General features: G+C 41.9%; 2 protein-coding genes across 2 annotated transcripts; one reads left to right on the forward strand and one right to left on the reverse strand.

The window, feature by feature from the left end:
- Nucleotides 1–16991: 16991 nt before the first annotated feature.
- On the forward strand, nucleotides 16992–21455 carry tmx1 (thioredoxin-related transmembrane protein 1). The gene is made up of 8 exons (XM_076157673.1): nucleotides 16992–17221; nucleotides 17569–17684; nucleotides 17849–17894; nucleotides 18361–18489; nucleotides 18937–18982; nucleotides 19426–19527; nucleotides 19656–19722; nucleotides 19809–21455. Exons 1-8 carry the CDS (start codon nucleotides 17025–17027, stop codon nucleotides 20045–20047), a joined length of 942 nt encoding a protein of 313 aa, XP_076013788.1. The 5' UTR covers nucleotides 16992–17024; the 3' UTR covers nucleotides 20048–21455.
- A 717-nt stretch (nucleotides 21456–22172) lies between these two features.
- LOC143006407 (uncharacterized) lies at nucleotides 22173–23570 on the reverse strand. Its single transcript, XM_076157854.1, has 2 exons — nucleotides 23421–23570; nucleotides 22173–23261 (listed from the first exon to the last, which is right to left on the reverse strand). Exon 2 carries the CDS (start codon nucleotides 23250–23252, stop codon nucleotides 22371–22373), a length of 882 nt encoding a protein of 293 aa, XP_076013969.1. The 5' UTR covers nucleotides 23253–23261; nucleotides 23421–23570; the 3' UTR covers nucleotides 22173–22370.
- Between the last annotated feature and the right edge of the window lie 1172 nt (nucleotides 23571–24742).

Raw genomic sequence — 24742 nt, forward strand, 5'->3', positions numbered from 1 at the left:
AGATTAACTATCACCACACAACACAGTTTTGTCTGTTTGCGGTTCAGAATGGATGGAAAACACAATGGTTTACCATAGAACACACCATGAACTAATTTATCAGAGAATAGACCCAATCCTGAATTAATTCCATAATTCTTTCACAATAACTTATTAATTAATTACACTGCAGACTGTAATAGTCAACATCGAATGATAAGAATTCCACATGTAGGCCTGTTTTACCGCTGTGTTTACAGGCAATACTGGTGTAAACAAACCCTTGACAGCATCAGAAAGAAAGTATTTCTTTGACAAGACAGAGTGAAGTTAAGTAACTAAGTAAAGTAATGTTATTGTTTCACACATACGCGCACACACACACACACACACACACACACACACACACACACACACACACACACACACACACACACACACTGAACACTGCATCATACATTTTTTTGCACCTGATCGTGTGACCAAAGGAGTTTCTTCACATCGATCAATGGGTTTAGAAAGAAAAAGGATTTATCAGGCAAAAATAGAATATATTTTCTAGATGCAGTATTATCTTCATATGGCTGCACTGAGCCACCATATAAAACCACTGTTAAAGAAAATTCTTTGTTTCAGTCTTTTGTTCCAGTCCAGATCTTTTCTGAATGACAGGAAAGATTCTGCAGAGCTGGTTAAAGGATCTGCATATTAAAACCATAGAGCTTTGCGTGGCTGCCACAACGTTGCTTGTTTATTAGTGAGGAAGCGTCCCCTCTCTGGCACTTTACAGGATCAAGGATCACTCAAGGAAGAAAATTAGAACATGGGAACCCAGCAACACCTTATGAGATAAGATAAAGGAGCAGCTCTCCAGTGGCCTGGTTATAAAAGGGTGTTTCTACAAGCTCCCTACGTTTCTATGGCCAAATACCACAGGCACGTCTCAAACAACCATGGCAACGCATGCTTCTCCCTCAGTTTTCAGTGAAGCTCTATACAGGGGAATGGAATGAAATAATCCCAATGTTTCTCAGACATGAAGAGGGCAACACGAGGCCACTCAAAGAGATCACATTTGCATATTTTGCATCGCAGTTTATGAATAGAAAATAGTGTGTAGACGTCTTTGTGTGGCATTCACTTATGTACTGTAACTTCAGAATTAGATTGCTAGTTATAAGCAAATAAAACGACAACTCAAATGAAGGTTGGTTGTTAGATTTTGAGCGTAACAGATATGTGAAATTTGGAAGGTATTTAAATACGTAAATCAAGATGATGATGATGTCAGTTGTGAGGGAATTTTTTTCCAAATCCATCTGATGTGGTTGCAAGAAATATGTCATAAATGACTTCAACACTTTCAAATTTTGCTACAGAAGCATGACTGATTTCATTGTTTCATCTATTAACCTCCCTGGGACTTTGCATTTGACATGGAAAACATCCTGTCATGAGTTCAATAAGTGAAACGTCAATCAATAGAGAATGTCAGTGTCAACCTCCATGATTTCTATGTAAAGACATATATCTATTTTTTTAATGTATCATATCATACGACTGACACATGAAAGCCTGGAATGGCAATGACGAATGTCACTCTGGGTTTTATCTCGTCTATGCTTAGAATGTTTACACACACGTCACGTTTGGAGAAAATATCCCTCAAAAAGTGTTTTTATCCACATTTGTATTTTTTTAGGGACTTGATCTAATACCAAGTTGAGTCAAACCAAATGTTTGCAACGAGACCATCAGCTATTTTTGGATGCCTGCTTGCTGACGCCTCCAGCATGATGACATTGTTCTCTGTGTAATCTCCTCGATGTGAGGCCTCATCGCATCTTCCTGTTTGCTGTCTTAGGAGACAAGTGGCCGATCCTCCCAAATCTCTATTTCATCTTTGCTTTTCGGGGCAACTGCCAGCAGTCTCCTGGTGCCAGGACACACACACACACACACACACACACGCGTGCGCGCACACACACACACACACACACACACACACGCACAAGCACACGCACACACACACGCTTCACAAATGTCCTCCTGCTATGATCAAGCTGCCATTATCTGGTGACCTGGATTGTAGTAACACATTAGAGGCATCATAAAGAGCAAATAGCTGCTGAAGATGACGATGCAATGGCAATGAATTTCAGCAGACAAAAATGATTCAAATTAGATTACTTGTATTTTATTGAGCTAAATGTAGGAGTTAATGCCCCACAGCAGAACTAAACAGCAGCTGGACGGATAAAGACTGTTACAATCTACATTTGATTCTATCAGACTTATTTTAGAGCTAAATTAGAATGTGCTTTAGCCTCAACTGTGCGCAACAGGAGCAGAGGAAGTGACGTCCATCTCAACGGAATCTTGAGGAGACTACTATCTTTGCTTGGGTGTGTGTGTGTGTGTGATATTGTGAATATCCGGATGTTGGCATGGAAAAAGACCAGACAAGATCAGGCACAGAAAGGTGGAAACTTCAGGAAGAAAATTGATCATGTCACCAAGATCAGATGTTTCAGTTCTTGTGTTGTTCAAAGGTGTCAAACTGAGCTGTTCTTCACTGGACTGGGCAAAGGAAATCCGGCCAATAGGTCTTCAGAGGGTCCTGGTTGCTTAGTGCAAAAAAAGGGATAGTACCTGAACATGTTCTGGTACACTTTGGTCAGTTAAAGCAGGGTTCAGCTCACAGCTCTGTCTAATGGATTGGCTCATGTAATGGATTGCAGTCTGCCCTCCGACGGATAAGGCAGAATCATCTCTCTCTCTCTCTCTCTCTCTCTCTCTCTCTCTCTCTCTCTCTCTCATGCCAGATAGGAATCTCTATGGGACGCATTGCTTATATTGTCAAGATATGAATAGAAGCATATGCCGTGTTCTTTGTCACCGAGCTCAGACTGAAGAAAAGCAGCAGTTTTATAAGTCGTTACAGGACGATGTTACTGTAATTTGGTGGAATGGAGTGACTACAATGGGTCAGAATTACACCGCAGGGCATTGTGTTTACTTATCCCAAAAATAAACTTTGAATGTTTTTGTTCTGGATTCAGAATAAGAAACCCAATAGCTCAAAAGCACTTTATCAGCGTAGGAGTGGAAACAGAACACAAAGTACTGTCCTTTACTGTAACGTTGAGCTGTTGGTACTTTTGTGGAGTTCTTACATTTTGTTTACTCTAGCAATCTGATGGTCATAGTTAGTTAGGTAGTTAGTTAGTATTCAGATGTTAATAAACTGATTACAGGTAATTCTCTTTCTCTTAGCTTTGTTTATTTGCCTTTTGTCTTCTTCTTTGCCTCTTTCCTCCATACTTTCACTCCTTTCCTCCTTCCTCAACCAGCATGAAAATCCCTCAAACTGAAGGCACCAAACACTAAAACTAAAATAGATAACATGACTTTTGGATACTGCTTTGGATTTTGCTGCGCATGGCTTTTTGTCAGCAGTTGACGAGGCTCGCTGTGTATCGTGACCTTTAGGAAGTACTTCATCAAACTTGTGAGTGATGCCTGGAGCCAACGTGCACATTAGCCTCATGTAACCTCCCCTAACGCAACATCTCGCATCATCACCAGCTGCTGTTATGCCTCCCTGTGGCAGAACGGGCACCTTGGCTCTCTGAAGACACAAAGTCACACCATTGACTTGTTGACATCTCAGTGCAGTATAGTGTCTCCTACAAACCCCATAAGAACTCATGTTTATGGATTCAGTGCCATCTGTGCCCTTCACTGTGAACTGAAAAATGCATTTTCATGAAGCAGTTCTTGTATAAATTTGGCCCTGAGGGAGAAACTGGGAATGATGCTTATACTTATTCAATACTCAATAGGGAGTTGAAGGCAGAAAATCCCCAAATTGCGACGTTTTTCATTGAATGTCAAGGGGTGATTTTGATTAGATTTTAGTCCATGCAGTAGAGGAGAACGTCTTTGTTGTCATTGCTATGGTAGCATGTACAACAAAATCCTGTTGGCACATAAAAAATTAAAATTAAATAAGATAAGACAAAAAACAGACAGAGAAAGACAAAAATGCAACAGAACACAGATTGACGCTTGCTTGCTCACTGCAGCACTATAATGCACACTGACTGATAAACAGGCTATTCGATGTGCTGTCTCAGCTGTGTCAGGCCTGTGCAGGGTCACTGCCCACTGACTGATGGATTCTGTCCACACACTTGCATACTTAGCCTCACACTTGTTTGTTTGTTTAACCTAGAGTGTAAAGTCAAATGTTTTATATGTTGACATCTGTACGTCTGCAGGGAAGTAAAGGATGAAGGACAGCCTACATTTATTAAACATGTTTCCCATCATCTATGTAAATGTTGGTGGTCAAAATATTAGAAACACTACAATCTCATAAATGACCATGGAACTGATTGCAGGGCAGTTTTGTACATTGTATTGTAGATCTTGTTATGTACCGTATATGTGTGTGTATGTGTATGTGTAAGTGTGTAGAAACAATCGCTCAGATTTTCATCTTAGACTATGGGTATGTAACGTTTTGATCATGTTTTCACTTGGCCACTGTGATGTAGACTGGATACAAATAAAATAGCTTGTTTGAGGGAAACACTAGAACAATTTAGAAACGCTTACAGTCCAGTTCTGCTGCATCAGCAGCTGTACAGCAGAGGGTGATGCCATTGATCTGGTTAAAATCACAGAGTTGCTAAGAAATTGAAAGCAAGAGGAATGCTGTAATGATGCGTTTCTTAGTTGCTCTAGGCGGATTGGCCTGTTGTCAGAGAAAATACAAAGGCCAAAGCAACAAGCTGAAATCTAAGCGATCCTTTGTTTGTGCTGGACGCTGAGTCGTCTCTGCCTGGTGTGCGCGGCGCTCTTATATGTCAGAGTTACTGTGAAAATCCACAGAACAAGCAAAAGATTCTGCACGGCTCCATTGGTAACCGAGAGCCACATTTGAGCCTGTGCAATTCTGATTTCATGTGTGGGCTGCCTGAAGAGCCATGTGAGCAGCAAAAGGCCTCCATGTGCACCACCACTCTCTCCACTGATGCAAATCAGCAAGGATCTGCACAATTAATAGCCAAATGATTTTATGTTCTACGTGGGTTTGGGGATTTGCCACTAAACCCCACTCTCCTGTTGCACGAGGACTCACTGCTGTTCTCTTAATCTGAAGCAACCTGAAGAACTGTGCAAATGACATATTGATTCTTTTCAGTTTCTTACACACACAATCAATCTGTGTTGAGTGTCTAATGTAGAGCTGCTGGTGGGATAATACATGCAAAATACTTCACACTCTCCACTTATTTGAGCCACGCAGAAATCAATCTGTCTTCGGGGATCATCTATTTGAGTTATGTTGTTTGATGAAAGCCCATGATATCGACCTGTTCCCCCATTCTCCCTCACCTCCAAGCGCAAATTCCCTTGCTAAATAACCCAGAAATGTCAAGGAAATTAAGAGTTATGATGTAGGGTTGGGTACATATGAATTCCTGGCAGGATAAAGTATTGTTTTTATTGTTCTCCTCTCTTCTCCTTGCCTCAAGGGATATTCTGAACATTTGCTGTATGTATTCATTCAGATAGTCAAGCAGTTTAGTATAGTATTAGTATTCACAGTAGTAAATGTCACAATGGCATTAGCAAAAGTATCTAATTAAAAGAAAACTATTAAATGTTATTGGAATCTGAATCTAATTTTAGGGGTTAATGTCTCAAACAACAAGGTCTCAAATTCTGAGAAAAGATTCAACATCAAACGCATGAATCCATAAATCCATTCCCTGTTCCATCCCCCACCCAGCATCCAGCTGGGACCGAGGTAATGGAATCGTCTCTTGTTACCGCCCGAGGACTCCTTTTGTTTACCTCAAGATTTGGGCAAAGACAGAGCAGGTGGAGAAGAGTGGAGCAAAGACTATGCGGGAAACAGAGAAGCAGCGACTGTGATGTTACTGCCAACGCTCGTGTTGTTGTGCTCGGCGAGGAGAGATGCTGACGAGAGGAGGTGCTGAATTAAGACCCAAAGGGGAGAAACACACATGAACCAATGAAAGTCTGGTGGCGATATCCATCAGCACAGCAACTCCTGCAGGAGCTGTAAGAAAAGAAATGTTCCCATTGCTGCAACAGACGCCTGAACCCATATAACACTTTTATATGAAAGCCGCAATAAAATCCAATATAACTCCTGCTTTCTGCACCAAGTATGGAGACTGATACTAAAACGGAATGAAATTATTTGCAAAACGATCCATCAGTTTGTAAGCTACAGAGGCTCACTCCTACATATTCTGTATATTCAGCAAATCATGGAATCATATTAGTTAGTTGTATTTCTGTTTTATCTGCAATGCAAACAGAATAAAGGGTAGTGTGTGTAAACATGATACACACTCCCGACTGAATGATTTTTTTGGGTTATCACAGTCGCTTGTATGATTTTCCTTGACAGTTCTAATTTTGTGAGCATTGCTTTTGTAAATTTAAGCATAGACACACAGATTTGTGGTTCAGTTAAGAGCTGGATTCATTAGGTATCAAAACAGGTAATACAGTACATGCCTTTCTATGCTGGAATCTCTTTCATATTCAGCAGCAAGTCTATCCAGTTGCCTGCTGGCGGTTAAACCTACAGAACTAATAACCTCCAGGGTAATGATCTGTGCCAGTGACTCTGAATGTTCAATCTCAATGTCTTTCAGTGAGTATTTCTAAAACATCTGCATGGCAACTACAACATGATCGAGGCTGGTAAAAGTAATATTCTCTGACTAGGTGAAATAATGATCATGGTGTATAAATTATTGTTAATGTGATAAGTTTAAAGCCAAGTTGAAAACACTTTGTTAAAGTTGAAGGTTTTGGTCATTGTTTCACATATTATAATGCTACAAATCTGCCAGGCAGAGCCCACCTGGTCAGTTTCTGAGCAGACACAGAAGGCAAACACAATTTATGTCTTTGTCTGACCTTCCTCTCCTTCCTTTGTTTCTTTACTTGTCTTCCTTCCTTCCTTCTTACCCGTTGTCCACCCCCACCTCTCTCTGTAAATCTCTAATTTATGCCATTGAGCATGACCTCCTGCAATCCAAAGTAAGGAGACAGAGAGAGAGGTTGGCTTGGTGACCATTGATCCACCGGACCCCCCGCCCCCTTGTTCAACATTTCAGCTCCCCGGAGAGCAATAAGAACACTGACCATAATCAGGTCCAACAGCAGAGGACGATAGAAAGCAGCTGTCCAGCCTCTGCAGGGCCTGGAAGGATAAACGGAGGAGGCTCATGATTGTATTTGCAATTTTTGTTGGAAAGCAATATGTCTTGTGGGAGGCATAGATCACAGGGGATGTGAACACACACACACACACACACACACACACACACACACACACACACACACACACACACACACACACACACACGCACACACTACATGCATTTATCTACTCACCGATGTATGTCAGCTGGTAGATCATGTATTTTTCGGACTCTTTAGCTATCTATTTACTTTTCCAATCCATCCATCCATCCATCCATCCATCCATCCATCCATCCATCCATCCATCCATCCATCCATCTGTCCGTCCATTCATCCATCCAACCAACCAACTACCAACTACCTGCCCCAGTTTCCTGTGCATTGCTGATTTATTGATAATGCATCACTTCATACACCAGTTTCAAATCCAGTGTCCCTCCATGTGACTTCTGGTGAGCATTTGTGCACCTTGGAGCAGTTTTAACTCCTCACACTAAAAGTATGTGAAGCCCCAGTGGGAGATCGACCCATAAACAGCCTCAACACACAGAGCTACACCACACACACATACCTCTAAGTGCTGTCCCTGACCTTTTTGGGAGGCAGAGCTTCCCAGAATAGTTAAATAAAACAGGCCACAGGCAGCTCAGTTTGGTGGACAATCTCTATAAACAACTCCACTACGAACTGCAAACCTGAGCACCACTCAAAGCATTTAAATTTTAATCACGCTGTAGGTCCACCTTGTGCTGATATGAAACATTTTACACCACAGGAAGACACAGGTACACACACACAGTCCCTCTAATGGACACCTTCATGTCAAAGCATGTTCTATGGAGGGTAGAAAGCCTTCCACAGCTAAATTCACCCATAGGTTCCGCCTTGTGAGGTTTCTTGGCCCTCCGTGTCTCGTGATCACATGACCATCTGGCGCAATCTTTGCTATACTGGTCACACAGGTGCAGCAAACCTATCAATAGAGTCAATATGATGCCACATAAGAACAGTCACCCACAAAATGAAGTCTCATCAGCCAAAATAAGTAAAACCCCCTGTGTAGGACCTTTAACTTAACTTTAAGGGGTCACAGTTGCATATTTCATTTTACATTATGGTTTGATTGTCCCCCATTCTTGTGTCTTGCTTTATTTTCTATTTAACAAAAAAGAGAAAGTACTTTTTTCACTTCATGAAGATACACAGTATTACAGTTTGTTTCTGATATCTGCTGGGATCAAATGAAAGCTTAAAACTCATCACTCTGGGAATTAAGGAAATAAAATGTAATGAAGTGAGCAGACATATTTCATTTGTCTCACATAGTTCAATAGGCAAAATTCCAATCATGAAGCTCCGTACCTTTGCTCACCTCTCATATGTTGCTTATATGAAGCATCATCAAGAATCAATCAATTTCATCATACCTACGACATCTCTTGCACAGTACTTGGCATGTTCATGTATGTATGTCATGTATGTGGCAAAACTGAATTCACCCAGAGACACATTTCACCAATGCACACATTTACGTCACAACAGCGCAAGGTGTCTGGTTCAAAAGACAGCTATTTTTATAAAGCGATGGGATTTTTACTCATGTACTTTGCTGAAGGCGGGAAGCTCATTACATAAGTATATTTAGGGGCTGATAGGGATGAGTGTGTGTGTGTCTGAGTGGGTGTCTATGTGTATGAGTGATACGCTATTATGTGCCACCCACCTCTTGCGGTTGAGGCTGTTTCCTCACGCCTCGCCTGTCCTGTCCTCCCACCGCTTCCGAAAATCCTTCCCTTTCAGACACCAGCAAAGGCCTGCGAGAGCATCATCCATCACTGAGTCATAGCTGATTGTACATACATGGGCATCAGGCGTTGTTATACGGGGGGAGATCTGTCTTATGTAAGATTCTTTTTTCTGGTTACGGTTGAATACGAGCAAAAGTGCTCGGCTCATCCACCAAGAACTGTTCAGGGAGGGTTGAAGTCTACAGTATCCCAGTGGACACCAGTCTATCACAGAGCAAACCAGTAGAACCAAACAAGCTCACAGTCACACCTACGGGACATTAAGAGTTCCCAACTCACCTCACCTCCATGTCAGCACCCGTGGGAGAGCAACATTCCAAACAGAATGGACCCGGTTGAATTTGAACCCAGGACCTTTTTTTTTTATTAAACTTTATCTATGATGTTGATCGTTTTCATTATGAACTATGCCCGCTCAAAATCTGTAAAGTAAACAAACAAGAAAAAACCTTCCACTTACTCTACATACATATTGTCAAGAAATGGCGGTCAGATGGTGGAACCGTGCACAGAAAAAAAAAGAAAAAAAGACACTTATATCCCGTTTATTTTATTTTGTATACTGGAAAGTATAAAAAGAATAATTCCTCCGCAACTCTTACTCTGGTAAAGCAGGGCCAGTGTAGATAGATCCACATATAAATATACTGTATAACCGAACAAATCTCAGCCTGAAGGAGAAGACGAACAGCAGGGTTCTTACATCAACACACAACAACCGGGGGGGCGGGGGGGCACAAAGCTACAGAGAGACTCTAAATAAGCCTTCAAACATCTAAGAAAGAGGCTGTCGGCTCCATTATGCTCAAGCAAATATTTTAGATGTTGTACCACTTCAATATGCCATTAGCAGCAGATCTGATAGCAGAGGAGGCCATTTAGTTCACTGTTATGAATGTCACACACGCTCAGCACCTCTCGCCTTCCCCCTCACAACCCACAATTAATTTGCCGTCCACACTGAGGGCTGTCAACATTAATGTGTGCACGCGTGAACGTTAATGGCAACCTCAGTGCTCTTGGTGTTAATGCGTGCAGACTACGGTTGGCGAAGGCAGCCGAGTTTGTTTCTTCATACTTAAAGGACATAAATCACCCAGTCACAATTGTTGGCATAAAGACGACAAAATAGAAAAAGCTGCTTTGTTTTTCTTTTATTATTATAATTGTGGGTGTCTCCACTAAACAGCGAGCAGATTTGCAGATGCAATTGCTGTTGCTGGTACACGAGACTGGTGGAATGTGCTGGGTACAGCAAAAACAAAGACGAGGGATATTTGTTGTTCTCCCCGAGGACGACAGGATACTGCAATAAAAACAACCTCTTTTTTTACTTTACTATTAAATATTGGCTGATGAGCTCGACGAAGATGCAGCAATTCAAGCACAAAAGCAGAAAATGAACAATATGTGTGGATAAACACACTGAGTTATAAAAAAAATTGTGATTGTGAACATCATGTAATAAACAGAGTATTTGTTGACGTTCAAGCTATACCTAGTGGGGTAGGAACATCTGTAAGGCTCAAAACTCATCAGTCAACTCTTTTTTCCTTTTCCCCAAAATGATCTTGATTTGAGATATTCATTCTATTTTTCAGGTCACGTTCTGGTCACGAATCTGATTTTCATACTGTGAAACAAGCCAAACAATCGGACACATTTACAGTCTCACAACCCCAGGCTGCATTCACTACGAATGCTCTTAAACTGAACTCCAACATGCAAAACTCCAGTGGAACCTTCCCTGCTGCTTTGCAAAAACCAAACAGAATATGCAAACAAAGACACTGCTTGGTTTTTCATTAGCGGGCACCAGCAAAGATGCTTTAGCAGAATCACCACACTGCGCAATAACACAAACAAGCAGGGTCCTTTTATGACCTCTTTTGTTCTGTGCTGTCATATACTACGGAGACAGATATATGAAATACTGAAAAGAAAGATAAAGAAAGACTTTATCTGGCACTCTGACTGCATCTTTACAAGGAGATGTAACCAGTCTGAAGACCCTTGGTTGGTTTTGAAGCAATCATGGACACACATCCTTCACTGTGGCTGAGGAAGTCTTAAAGTGCCAGTCAAGATTAGGAGTCTTAATGCTGTAGGCTGTGTGTCTGCGACCATGACTGGAGCCGTCGGGCCCTTGCGTGTCTGCTTGTATGTTAAGTCCCAAAGCTGAACTCAGCAGAATGAGCTGTGACCCACTGTCCGACTGATCCAGATATAAACAAAACGCTGTGGCTTTACGGGTGAAAACACTCAGAGAGAGCCTCTTCCTGAAAAGTACAATTATTATCATGATATTTCAGAGCAGAATATTGCGAAGAGAGATAGAGAACAAAATCCCTCTCCTGAACAGCTTATGCGAGATTCAGTGACATTAGAGAATATCAGTCATGACATCACAGTTGTTGAATACAGGTGCATCTCAATAAATTAGAATATTGTGGAAAAGTTCATCTATTTCCGTCATTCAATTCAAAAAGTGAAACTCTCAAATATCATAGATTCATTACACACAAAGTGAAATATTTCAAGCCTTTGTTTGTTTTAATTTTGATGATTAGGGCTTAATGCTCCTAATCCCAAGTTCAGTATCTCAGAAAATGTTAATATTGTGAAACAGTTCAATATTGTAGCCTCACAGACTCACACTCTAATCAGCTGCTGAGGTTTCCTGATCCTTTGAAGTGTCTCTCAGTCTGGTTCAGTAGGAGACACAATCATGGGGAAGACTATGATAGTCTGATTTATAGAGCTGCGTCTGTACACTGTGGAGTGACATGCATTTCCAACCATGAGGCAGGTGTGTGTGATACAGCTGGAGAGGCCCCCAGTGAGATTAAAGTAAACCTGTTACCAAAATCAAATCCATCTCTGACTGATGCCTTAGCCAAAGACTGCCAGCACATCTTTCCGCTGCCAAGATTTATGTGTGCAAGTTGGCAAAACTAAATGTATTTCTCCAGCGGGTGAATGATTCCTGTGTTTCACCCTGGGTGGCTGGCAGCGTAATATAAATTTATTCCACACGTCATTTTGCAAAGGAGCACTCACCATTTTCTACGGTTCTCCACGTGCTGAATTTGTGGCCGTACATCGACTTAGGAACATCGTTTTACTGTCACAACAGTTACTGTGCATTCACAAGAGTCTGATCTTAAGCAATTGGCTGCTAGCTGTTGTATGAGGATAGAGGACAGTGGAGGGATGAGAAGTTGGAAGTTTGCGTTAGAAACCCTCATGACACTTTCCAACCACAACAACACTTTCCTTCATGGCTCACACATGTTCACACAAGCTATTGAGATCAGTTATTGTCCCAGTTAATGCAGCTGCATCTTGAGCTCGGGTCAGTTCATAAATTGTTGTTCTGCAGATTGCTTCAATGAGTAATGTGTATTTGGTGTCTATGTGCCAATCTAAGAAAGCCATAAATGAGTGCATTAATGAATACACTCAAAAACAAACATCCGGTCTGGCATTGAGGCTCAGATGACTGAGAACACACACCTGCCCTGAAGCTCCTTAAACATGGCAGACGGAGGAGAAAGACCTTGTTAATCAATGGCCAGAGGGCTGAGACGCTCCACTCAGGGCTGAACACGTGTTTTTCTTCTGACATCACAAATGAGCCAGAGCTTTTTGCTGCAGAGGCCCTAATGTGGTTTGGAGATGTGAAGTGATGTGTTCGAGGTTTTATCCTAATGACACAATATTAAAAAAGATTTTTGCACAAAGGAGAAAAAAGTCAGCTGAATGCAAAGAGTCAAATTGGACAGGAAGCAATAAAATACATGGAATTTCCAACAATATCGACTGTTTTTCATTACATGCTTGCATTCCACGTGTCATGTGACTCACTAATGGCATTGTGAGTGGGAATGAAGATGAAGCACCTGCAGGTTAAATGGATCCACGCTGAAGAAAACAGCTACAACTTATCAAGAAAATGACTAGAAAACTATTTCATCCTCCATACTAGGATGTTTGTTCTAGTCATTCAAAACAAAGCCAAAAAGGTCTGCAAAAAAATATTTAATTGTCAGACGAGTTATTTCAGAGTGAATCCATCACACTTACTCTCTCACAGTCTTGTGAGAAATATCAAAATTTTCACAAGCCAAAAATTGCTGGCCTGTCTAGTAATGGATTGTTTTTAAAAAAACAGAGTAGCTTTTAAGGTTGCAAATAAAATCCTGATTCAATCAAAACCAAAACAGATAAATTATTCCAGAGGGCTACACAGCACCTTCACGCCATGAATATCAAATGAAGTCATCCATAATAACATGAATGATGCTGTTGTGGGTGTGTTATTATAACAGCTGGCTTGTAACTGTGCTGTCTGATAACTGCAGTATGTAAGCAGTTTGGCAGTGAATGTCTCTGGAGAATACGAGCCACAGGAGCTTTCATGATGAGAGTAAGTGAGATGTATGTGAGTACATGTGGCGACACCTCGGATCTCACAGGTAATTAGGATCAGGATCGCTCCAGCGCCTCCAGATGTTGGTGGGAACCTGGGAACAGCTGCTGTTGAGCTGTAACTGGCACGAGAAACCTCTGCTGCCCGCAGGTTTGTCTGCTGTCCCTCTTTGTTGTTCCGCCTCGTCTGGCCTCCCCCTTGGCACAACGACATATTCATTTCCTTGCTTGACATTTTAAAGAGGACTCACAGAACAGAAAGAGCGGAAAACAAGATGTCTGAGGATTTCACTTGTTGTAAACTGTAAAGGTTTGGATGAAACAAAATAGAAATTCAGAATGTATGTGAAACAAAGACATTTGAGGACAGAAAGAAGCGGAAAAACCCAGAGAGAGTGAACGGAGGGTTGTGTTGTGCCGCCGCTTACAGAGTGGCTCAGCAGTGATTGGAGTACATATTCTGCCTCTCTCACCTCCACACTCCCACGCACTGCCACTTCTCGCTCATCACGCTTGAAACCTTGAAATTACTGGAACCCATCAGCTGTCACGTGGACGCCAACAATCCCTGAGAGCTGTATGACAATGATTACATACCTCACTGATGGCAAATACTTTACATCTATGCAGAGATGAGGGTACTTGTATGTATTCCCACCTGGCAGACATTTCACTGGGACATTTCAAGCCACTGTGGGATGCGTGTGAAGCTGAGCAATCGTTCCATCCACATCCGCATCACCACCAGGTCCAGGTGGGTACGGTGGGTGGTTTAGGGGAAATGCCAATGAACTGACATCAGAGCAGCACGGTAAACAACAGACAAGTGGTGTCTCACCCCTCCTCTCCTGTTCTGTTTTCCTCTAGTTTGACCTAAAAATGCTCTTGTACGACTCTCTCAAATTCTGATCCTCAAAGTGTGTTTCTTGGCCTGTAGGCGTGTGTGTACATTGCTGAATCATGAGTCTGTAGAGGGGCTGTTTGGTCTCAGCGATGCACAGATCTGTACACGCCTCGCTGCACTGAATCACATACACAAACCTGCGCTGCTGAATTTTAGGAATGTGATCTTCAGGATTGACTAACTACTGTGTCAGAGTGAAAAAAATACTGAAATACTGTGTTTCAGAAATGTCCAACATCCCTTCCTGCTATGTTTGGAATGACTGGAATGGACTCGCCTGTTGGATCTGTCATTATACATCGAAATTTTTAAAATTCTGCTTCAACTTAACCATCAACTTAACAGTAAATTGACATCCGAGTGGGTGTCTCCATAGCAACTGTTAACCAAATGTAATCCCTATTACCTAATTCCTATTATTAATCAATTTCCACGGTATGCACACAGCGTTGAGGTCTGTAACCAGAGAAAGTGGGAAAGACATTGAGTAAAACTAGAATTAAAACAGGTAGTTGAGTTTTACAGACAGAACTGTCAATTGCATTGCTGTGTATCTGCTTTTACGTCTTATTAAATCAACTAAATACTGTGCAAAACTTAACCATACTGCTTCTTTGGCATCCTCCATCTAAATTTAGGTGTGTTGAATCCTTTGCAACCTCCACATCCTACAGTGATTAAGAAACATTTTGTCAACAGCTAGTTTGACTTATTTGCATCGCTGAGCACAGGCTCAAATGCAATAATGGGATACTAAAGAACAACACAACACTTCTTTCTAAGTCCCCAGGCTGACACTTATTTTCCTTATTGTCACATTAAGTGAAAGGAGAGTGGGGGATGACTGCCGATGGAAGAGGTTCATTTTGTGCTGTAAGTGGAGCAGAGCTGATGGTTGGAGAAAGGGGGCGATGGTACGGACACAAAAAGGATGTCACCCGCTGGGTATTTTTAGTGTGTGAGGTGAACTGATAACTGGCTGCCACCACAATCTGCCTGCAGGTTCTCAGCACTAATAACTGCTCTCATTTTGCAGATTCACTCGCAAAGAAATCCTCTCGTGCAAAGGATTTGACACAGAAAAAATATTATGTAAATGTAAAACTGACAAAATAAGTAGTAAACAAAAAACAGCTGCTCTGATGCAGCTGCAGCTGCCTGCACCTGCTGCCTGAAGCCACATTTGCCTGCTGCTGGGATTTGACCATGATAAACTCCAGAGTGAAAAAAGTGACACAAGAAGATACTGTAGAAGAGAGTTACTACACCCACGCTGCAAGTTTTTAGTAATTTAATTGTAGAAGGTTCAGAAGTTATTGACAGAATTTCATCGTTGTTATTTGTCATCGGGTTGTATAAAAACGCGTTCTTAGAGAATTTCATGGAATACTCATTCAATTCTGAAAGGAGCTCTGTGAGAAACATTGTATATCTGTAATGCTTCCTTCTGTTGGAATCTAAATTGTGATAAAGAAAAAAACCCAGCAACATTTGAGCCCCCAAAACAAGACTATTTACCACAAGTGGATTCACTATTTCAGCTGTCAATCATGTTCTCTGGTGGATGCAGGAGTGGATGTGCAGCAGGTTGGAAGGGTTAGGATTTGCTTTCCAATTCCACCCACTACACAATCTTACAGACTACTGCATTAAAACTGGTGGGCGTGCAGACTGAAATAATGTACATTTTATATCAGTTCTCATAACACTGACACACACTGAGAATGGTCCCGGTCCATCATTCATAACTGTGGATTATTAAGCTCTTTGGAATTTCAACCCACAGTCCCCAGTCCTTGGTAACGCCATAGGTGGCATTCTTCACTTCATAATAATTTTAAAAACTGGTTCTGTGCTCGACTGAACAGCGAAGACAAGAGACCCTCCAATACAATTGATTTAAGGTTAAATGAATACAATTATTCCCTGATGAGAAGAGTAAGGGGCAGAAGCTGTGAATATGTAATCTGTTGCACTGACCTAGCAGCAAGACGACACAAATATCTGGCATCATAGTAATGGAGCTCCACTACCGCGCTCTAGCGACCACGAGTAGTAATCTCTCTAACACAATTTGCAAGCTGCCAAATCACTCAACCCGAGGACGTAGTATTACATGGAACATTTGCACACGATCAGTAACATAAATGAGTATGTAATAAATTAAGACATGTTGACGACACCATGCTGTCCCCACAACCTCCCATCTGCTACAGTACATGCTAGCTTGTGTTTGACCAGTCAGGATTTAGAGGGCATAATTAGATCCAACTAAAGCTATCTTCTTGAAATGTTTTTTTTTTTTTACAGAGATAGAGAGAAATATAGAATAAGTACTGCTTATGAGTTTATTTCACGAACACCTCCCCCTGCTGGAATTAAGCTGTATCACAACAAAGGACATCAGACTGTTTTACTTATCTTTGGTAAATAAATACAGATAATGTGCAGTAAAAGTAGAGAAAATATTTAAAAGAAAGTCTGCGTTATTTATCGAAGAGCTAGATTTGAAACCTGATATTTAGTTTATGTTTCATTTTCCAATACGGAACCTCAGCAGCCAGCCAAATGACTCCACTGACCGCGTCACTACGTTATGGCGCATAGCGGAAGTGAGCGCGCGGTCTAAAATTGATGTGGACATGGCGGCGTGTGTCTTTGCGAGCAGGACGGGCAAAAGTATGGCTCCTCTGCGAGAGAAACACTCCGCGGTCATATGCGCCTTGTCCCTGCTGGTATATTTAACGTCTCACCCGGTGTCGGCCAAGCGGGACATCCCGAAAGAAGTGACAGACGCGAACTGGGAGGAGATCCTTGACGGAGAGTGGATGATTGAATTGTCAGTGCCATGCTAAGTCGATGCTAAAGGCTAACCGGCTTGTTAGACATATTACCCCGTAACTTAACCAGTTTTTCTTTAAATTATATCTTACTATCATTCTACTGTATATCCTTATATTGTTGCTGTTCGTTTCAACAAGGGTCCACTTCTGCCAACGCTAACCCGCTTATCGTAGAGATTTGTGTCACCATCTGCTTAAATCCTAGCGAATTAAATACATACATAAGCGACGTTAGTACTGTCATCCGGTGAACGGCTGTGAATTATCTGCGATTATCCACAATGTAAACGAGCTAGAGTTTCTTTTTGAGTCTCTACCCCCTTGTGAAACTTGACACCCTCAGCTATGCGCCCTGGTGTCCGGCGTGCCAGCAGCTTCAGTCGGTGTGGAAGGAGTTTGCGGACTGGGGGGAGGACATGGGGGTCAACATAGCCAAAGTGGACGTGACAGAACAACCTGGTAGGACTGGAGTGACCTTGTTGTTGTTGTGGCCGCTGTCTATAATTTCTTTTAAATGCACCTTACAAATGTATAATGTATTTTTAAGGACATTTTCAGTTTTGGTTGTAAGTCAACAAGTTCCTTCCTGAACATTAACGCCACACGTCTCCTCCCTCTGCAAGGTCTGAGTGGTCGATTCATCATCACCTCACTTCCTACTATTTACCAGTAAGTTCTCTGGTATCTTGTGCTTATTTACTTCCCCTTTTTTGTATGAGCAAAAGTAAATGAACTCTCTTCCTCTCTTTCAAGGAGAGTAAATGCTTTTGTCAATTGTCTTTTGGTGTCAGAACAAATCTGCTGTCTTCACATTGCAGCTACATGCTTTTGCAAAATGCACGCCTTCTGATTTGCATCAAATATAATCTATTCAAATGGCAGAGAATATTTGCTTTATTATTTTAGTACTTTTACTACCAATCAGCCATTACTCATTCTTGTAACCATCACTTAAACACTGCCATGGATGTGCCATTAATACTAATTTTACACACACACACACACACACACACACACACACACACACACAATCAGTTAGATTATTGTTGGTCTCGCCTCCAGGCAATAAACATAATTAGGTGTCCCCAAAAGTGACCTGAAAAACTGCACGTGTGTGTGTGTGTCTGTGTTTCAGCTGTAAGGATGGTGTGTTCCGCAAGTACCAAGGAGCCCGCACTAAAGATGACTTCCTCAGCTTTGTTGACGAGCAGAAATGGACAGCGATAGAGCCAGTTTCCTCTTGGTTCGGACCATCTTCACTCCTGTGAGTTCACGTTGAAAATAATACATGAATGTTTAATCATTTACAACTTGATTGGTCATGACCTCATTGGACAGTGAATTGCATGTACGGAGTAATGTAGAGTCATAATCTAGACAGTTTAACAGACGATTTTCTATATCTAAACCTACGTTGTGATACACTGCGTATCAATCATGAGAAGGCCCAGCTGTCGTGACATTTATTTTTAGGAGCCATAAAGTCTTTGATGTGTTTCAGTTTGGCTTCTGCAGTGGTGACAGACAGCTTTTTCTAATTTTACAGTGGGTAACAAAAAAACACGTTAACTCTGTTCTTGGTGTCTTAAAATGAGAAACATTCATATTTGTAGAATTTTCTCCTCCACTTGTTATCTTTTAGCGCAGGCTTTAGATCACTTCCTGACAATCCCGATTGATTCACACATGCTGTTCTTTGCTCTTTTGGCAGAATGAATTCAATGTCTGCTTTGTTCAAGCTTTCCATGTTCATTCGGGTAAGATTCATTCGCTGACTTGTAACGTGTTGGTGTTATGTGTATAAATAGGACAGTATGTTTTCTATTGGCCTCAATCCATTGTCAGATTGTTGCGTCTCTCATTTCCACACAGCATAATGTTGCATGTAAACATCAGAATGACTTTCATGCAAAATGGCCATACGAAAGGTTTCATATTTGGAGTTTGCCGCGACACAGATCAATACAGCACCGGTGCAGAATAAATTGTAACTAAGATGACACAGAGGTCAGATGCTCATTGTAGGAGAGAAGACTGAAGTGACAGAAACAAAACAAAAACACTCCAAACATGCATCCAAACATTCCACACGCAGATTTGCACGAGTGTATAGCTGCTAATATGCAGTTGAGGAGGCACATTTATTACATCATTATGTACATCATTGCCAGTGTGACAGTCTGATGCTCTTATCTTCCAGCGTTGTCATAACTACATGACAGAACAACTGGGGATTCCCAACTGGGGCTCGTATGTGATCTTTGGCTTGGTCACTCTGTTCTCTGGTCTGGCACTGGGACTGGTGAGTTCTTACCACACGCCTAACCAATCCCAGTCCACAGCGGCTCTGGGTTGAATGTTCTTAGAATGCACATCAAGCGTAAGCAGTCTTTACCACCGAATTGACTTGAACTTTTGTCGTTCTCCCAGTTATTGGTGTTCATCGCCGATTTTGTGTTCCCGTCTCGCCGGTTTTCCTCTCCTGATTACTACCAGAGTGAGTTCCAGATGAGTATTCTACATTCTTGAGTTTCTCTTTTGTGTATGCATGTATAAATCACTGTGATGCTACTGGCTGTGCAGAGAAACACGCAACGGAACAGTCGAGGTTGATCCAGGAGCAGGAGGACGAACACGAGGCGGACGCTGAGGAAGACGATGAGGAGGAAGAGGAAGAGGAGGACAGGGACCAGGAAGAGGTATGGAGGAGGAGGAGGAGAGGGTCCCCGGAGGGCCGGCCAGAACCCAGAGGACACGGATTGCCAGACGAAGCGCTGAGGAAGAGGGTGTTGGGCAACCGCGAGGAAGAGGAGGACACCTAGAGAGCCTGCTGGGAAGTGCAGACGGCCCTACCCCTGTGAGGGCAGCGCTGTGACGTCAGCGGAGTGGGAGGAGCCTTGGTCCTGAGCAGCATTGTTTACAGCAGGGAGCCCTGAAGTCCAACAGCCCCGACCCTCTGGCGGACCCCAGCAACACCTCGCTTCTTCCCTTCTCTTTCCCTCCCTCCACCTTTTGTCAACGGGAGCAGTTTGGACTCTCACCACTCTGCACGCCTGACCAGCAGGCCGCACCCGCAGGTGCAAACACTCCCGACACCTGGTTCACTTTTGGAAACACAAGGCCCGGCTGCGGTTTGGCCGTGAAGTGCGGCTGAGCTGGATTTGGCAATGTTGTTTATGCTACTATGCATTCTTTTTTTAATAGTGTGTCATCATTTGTTGATCTGAATTATTATACAAGGCTTGCGTTTGAGTTTCATGTTGTTTTATTTCTTAACACAAGTGTACGTACTGGTTATTTTATCTCCCTGCTGCTGTAGCTACAAATCCCTTATGCCGTGAAAGTTGAACCCTCCATAACAAAATATTCACACCAAATTAAGTGTAAATTGGAGATTTAGTGAAAAGAGCCTGCTCCTTAATGTTATTATGGGACACCATCTTTCTACATCTCTGCTCGGCCCAATGTTTTCCCTCTTCTGTGTCAAGTGTGCATGCCCTTGGCACACTTGCATGCGATGTCAGCATGGTTTGGGACAGGAACCCTTTCTTACCTGCAAGTGTTGTCCCGACACTGAAGACAAAATGAGTCCTCCACTGTCTGCAGATGATCTTCACTCCTAACAAAAGGCCTGGTGACAGTAGATTGTGCTGTAGAAATAGAAAGCTGCCTCGACAAAATGTGTCGGCCAGCTGATTATCCAACGATGTCGGTTAGTTGAAAGTTTTTATTGTGTGGAATCAGATATGTTGCCAGCCTTTATATGTCAACAATCTATATGCTGCAGCACAAACAGAGAAGCTATTTGGGAATCCACTTCACTGAGTTAATATACACAGTATGGAGCCGTTTGTTTGACAAAGGGAGGCCTGATTGAGCAATTAGCAAAATAATCTTAACACATTGGCACTTTAATGCAGCTGTTGAGAGCATTAATGCCACTCGTATGTCAGCCTGTTTCCATTTCACACTTGTAAAGCAAAAAGGAGCAACGGCTGAAGAGGCCTCATGATGACTTGTATACTTTTTGATTTTTATGCAGCTTTTTTTTTCTCCATCAAAAATCTCATTAATCATATTGGAGATGGGTGAAAGACAATGTAATATTTTTTTTTTTGCCCAAGAACGCCAATAGCTTGTAGTGTTCACATTTCTTTGGGTGCAGAACTCTGAGCCAGACCTGCTCATTATTGGATTTTATTTCATTAAAGATGAACTCTCAAAACCGTCTCAGTTTGACTTGCGATTCGGTTAATTCAAGCGCTATTAGGATACTTTAACAATCTAATGTAAACTTCTTATGTCTATGTCTCATCTGCTGCTAACAAGCATTTGTACTACTGAAGTGTCCTTGAGCAGGATGGATGCTTCTGCCAAATTCACAGTAAATCCCAGCACTATAAAGTATATATTTGTCACCAGTCTTAACATTTCACAATAAAGCAAAGTGTATTTTTCTCACATTTCCAAGAAGTTCACTCACAGTTGGTTTGAGTTGTTCCACACAATCTTAAACACAACACACAGAGGACGACCATCATCAATCAGTTCATGTTTTTGAATAATAAGTTCAAACATGTAATGGAGTTCCAGATCTCTCCAGTAGATGTCAGCCTTGTACTTCCTGCTATGATCAGTCTGAAACATGTGGACTCTCTGACTCTGCATATTGATCAGAGCTCCCAGAAGCGTAGAGCAGCAGACTGGAGTGAGAGAAACATTACGCTGCTTTTCACTCTGCCTCTGTGGTCTTAGTGTGTTTATGTGACAAGAGACAAGAGAATGATTGACAGATTCTCTTAAGGTTTGTCAACTACCTGAAGTTTGGAGTCGATATGTGGACTTTTGTTTTGATGCAATGTCCCATCTGATGAAAATAGATTGATATCACCACTGTGTCACATCAGTGAGCTAAACTGAGAACAAAACATAGAAGCAGAGGCAAACTTCAGATGCTGATAAATGTTTATTGATCAGAGAAAATCAACAGAATGAATGGATACAGAGTAATAATCATTCCATGGTTACATTGATTTGAATTGATTATAAATGATGACACAATGTCATAAAGCAAGTTTGAGCTCTGGTTAAAGCATGAAATCATTGTGAGTGCAGAACTCAGCCAGCATGAAGACTCTCAGCTCCTCAGGTATGATAACACAGGAACTCAGGGAAGCTCTCATCTCCTGCATTCAGATTCCCCTTAATGACACGGACACCAGCCACCTGGAAAGGATGTTTGGCGCCTGGGTTGACAAGAACAGCGGTGGCCTTGATGGGGTCGAAACATTTATCTCTCTTGGACCACAGGTACACCTTGTTACCACAGGTTCCCTCGTTGAGATTAACAGGCACAAGAGTGAGCTTTCGCTGCTGATATTGCTGATACTCATCATCAGTGGTTGAGATCTCCAGTGTGTGTAGTCCCTTCTTGGGGTCAGTGGTCTGACGGTACCAGATGAAGCTATAGATTCCACCTGCACTTCTGCTCACATCTTCATCCATACGGATGTAACCTTCCTTAAAGTTGTCTGCATCAATGCCGAAGCCATTGGTGGCAGTGACATCACAGATGTATGTTTGCTTCTCTCTCTTCACCCAGGTGTGGATCCAGTTTCCACCTACATTGCGGTTCAGATCACCGCCCACTCTCTCCCAGCCATGGGTGAACTTTGAAGCTTCAGCATTTGCATCTGCAGTGACATCAATGTCGGCTATGGCAGTGTCGTAATCTGTGGAACCTCTGAAGTACCAAAGGTAGATGTGGTCTCCTCCTGCTCCAGCATTCAGGTTTTTAGCAATCTTGGTGTATCCTTCCCTGATCAAACCAACATCCATACCCTTCATGAATGTGGTTTGAATCCTGGTGATTGCTCCACAGTCACCTCTTTTGTACCAAAGGTAGATGGAGTTTCCTCCTGCGTGTTTGTTCAGATTAACATTGATTTTCAGGAAGCCTTCAGCACTGAATTCTTCCTCCTCTGATTGATTAGTTGACACTTTGAGTTCTGTGATGTACTTGGCCATGGTGGATACCTGGATCAAAGAAAAGATCACAATCAGGACACATGGAAATAATGTCAAATTGTTAATGTGCCTCCAGGAAATAAATGAAAACTGAAATACTTTATGTTAATAACTGAATCATACATTTATGGTTCGAACAGCGTAGAAAATCCACTTTTGTAAACTTACACGTCTGCTGACAGTGAATGTGAGGCTGTGGAGAGTTGATGTCTCTGTGGAGAGTTGATGTCTCTGTGGAGAGTTGATGTCTCTGTGGAGAGTTGATGTCTCTGTGGAGAGTTGATGTCTCTGTGGAGAGTTGATGTCTCTGTGGAGAGTTGATGCTGAGACTGAGACTCAGCTGCCTTTTTATACTGATGCCCACATGAATTCTTGGCAACAGGTGAGGTTTTCTCTAGAAACTTATCTCCTCAAATTGATGGCGGGTAGCAGTTAATGATATCGCGACATTGAATGAGACAGAATTCGTTGGAAACTCATAAACTCACTGTTCCACCCTCTCACGTCAAAGAATGACTGAGCTGCAACATATTTCAGGCTCAAAGGTCCTTACCCTAAGTTCTTAATTAGAACTTTTATAAGTGGAGTATATGTAGTTTAACAGTACAGTAGGAGAGTGTCATATTGTGTGATGGGGGATTCAGTGTTAGAATTACCTTGAAATTGTGTAAATAATTATAAATCAAAATACAGGAGAGCAAGGTGACAGTATATGTATATATATAAATAACACTCATAACACACACTCAGTCACTCACTCACTCACTCACTCACAGAAAGTCAAAAATACACATAACTGATGGGAAAAGAACCAGAAACAAAAGACAATGATGTTGCTGTGAGAATAAAAAGATAAAGTATTAACCCACACGGCTAAAGTGCTTAAAGATGAACTAATAAAGAATGTTCAAACTATAATCAAAAAGCGCAGTGTGTCAGCAACGCACAACAAGGAGCTGCCCAATGATGGGAAGAGAGTGAGTGAAAGACCGGCCCAACCTATAATCAGCACCAGCACCAGCATGACGCGGCCTGTAGGGGAGACAGAGAGACAACAGCGAAGATGAATGATGGTTCACTTTACTTTAGTTTGAATAAATTCCTGAGTAAGAGCTAAAGAAGAACAAACACAAACTCCATTACAGTTTCACACAATGAGTATATTGCAGACAATAATCTACAGCCGTACAGCCATGACACACAACAAAATGAAAAACATGAATCAAATGTGCAATTAAAACACAGTGACATGACATGAAAGTGGAGGAATCGTGACATTGTAAAATAACAACAAATGAACATCAGTGGCTACATGACTTTTACTCAGGTATGTTTTCTAATTTAAGTCCTTTTTGATTACGATTCCTGTTTGATCTCCACTTGGCAACAGGTGTACTTTTCTCAAGAAACTTATTTCCTCAAAGTTTACAATGGGTAGCAGTTAATGTTATTGCAACATTAAATCAGACTGAATTCATTGAAACTGGTAA

Source organism: Genypterus blacodes, unplaced genomic scaffold, assembly GCF_046128005.1.
Source record: "Genypterus blacodes isolate CSIRO-AG114 ecotype Tasmania unplaced genomic scaffold, CSIRO-AGI_Gbla_v1 ptg000073l_1, whole genome shotgun sequence".
NCBI classification, from domain to species: domain Eukaryota; kingdom Metazoa; phylum Chordata; class Actinopteri; order Ophidiiformes; family Ophidiidae; genus Genypterus; species Genypterus blacodes.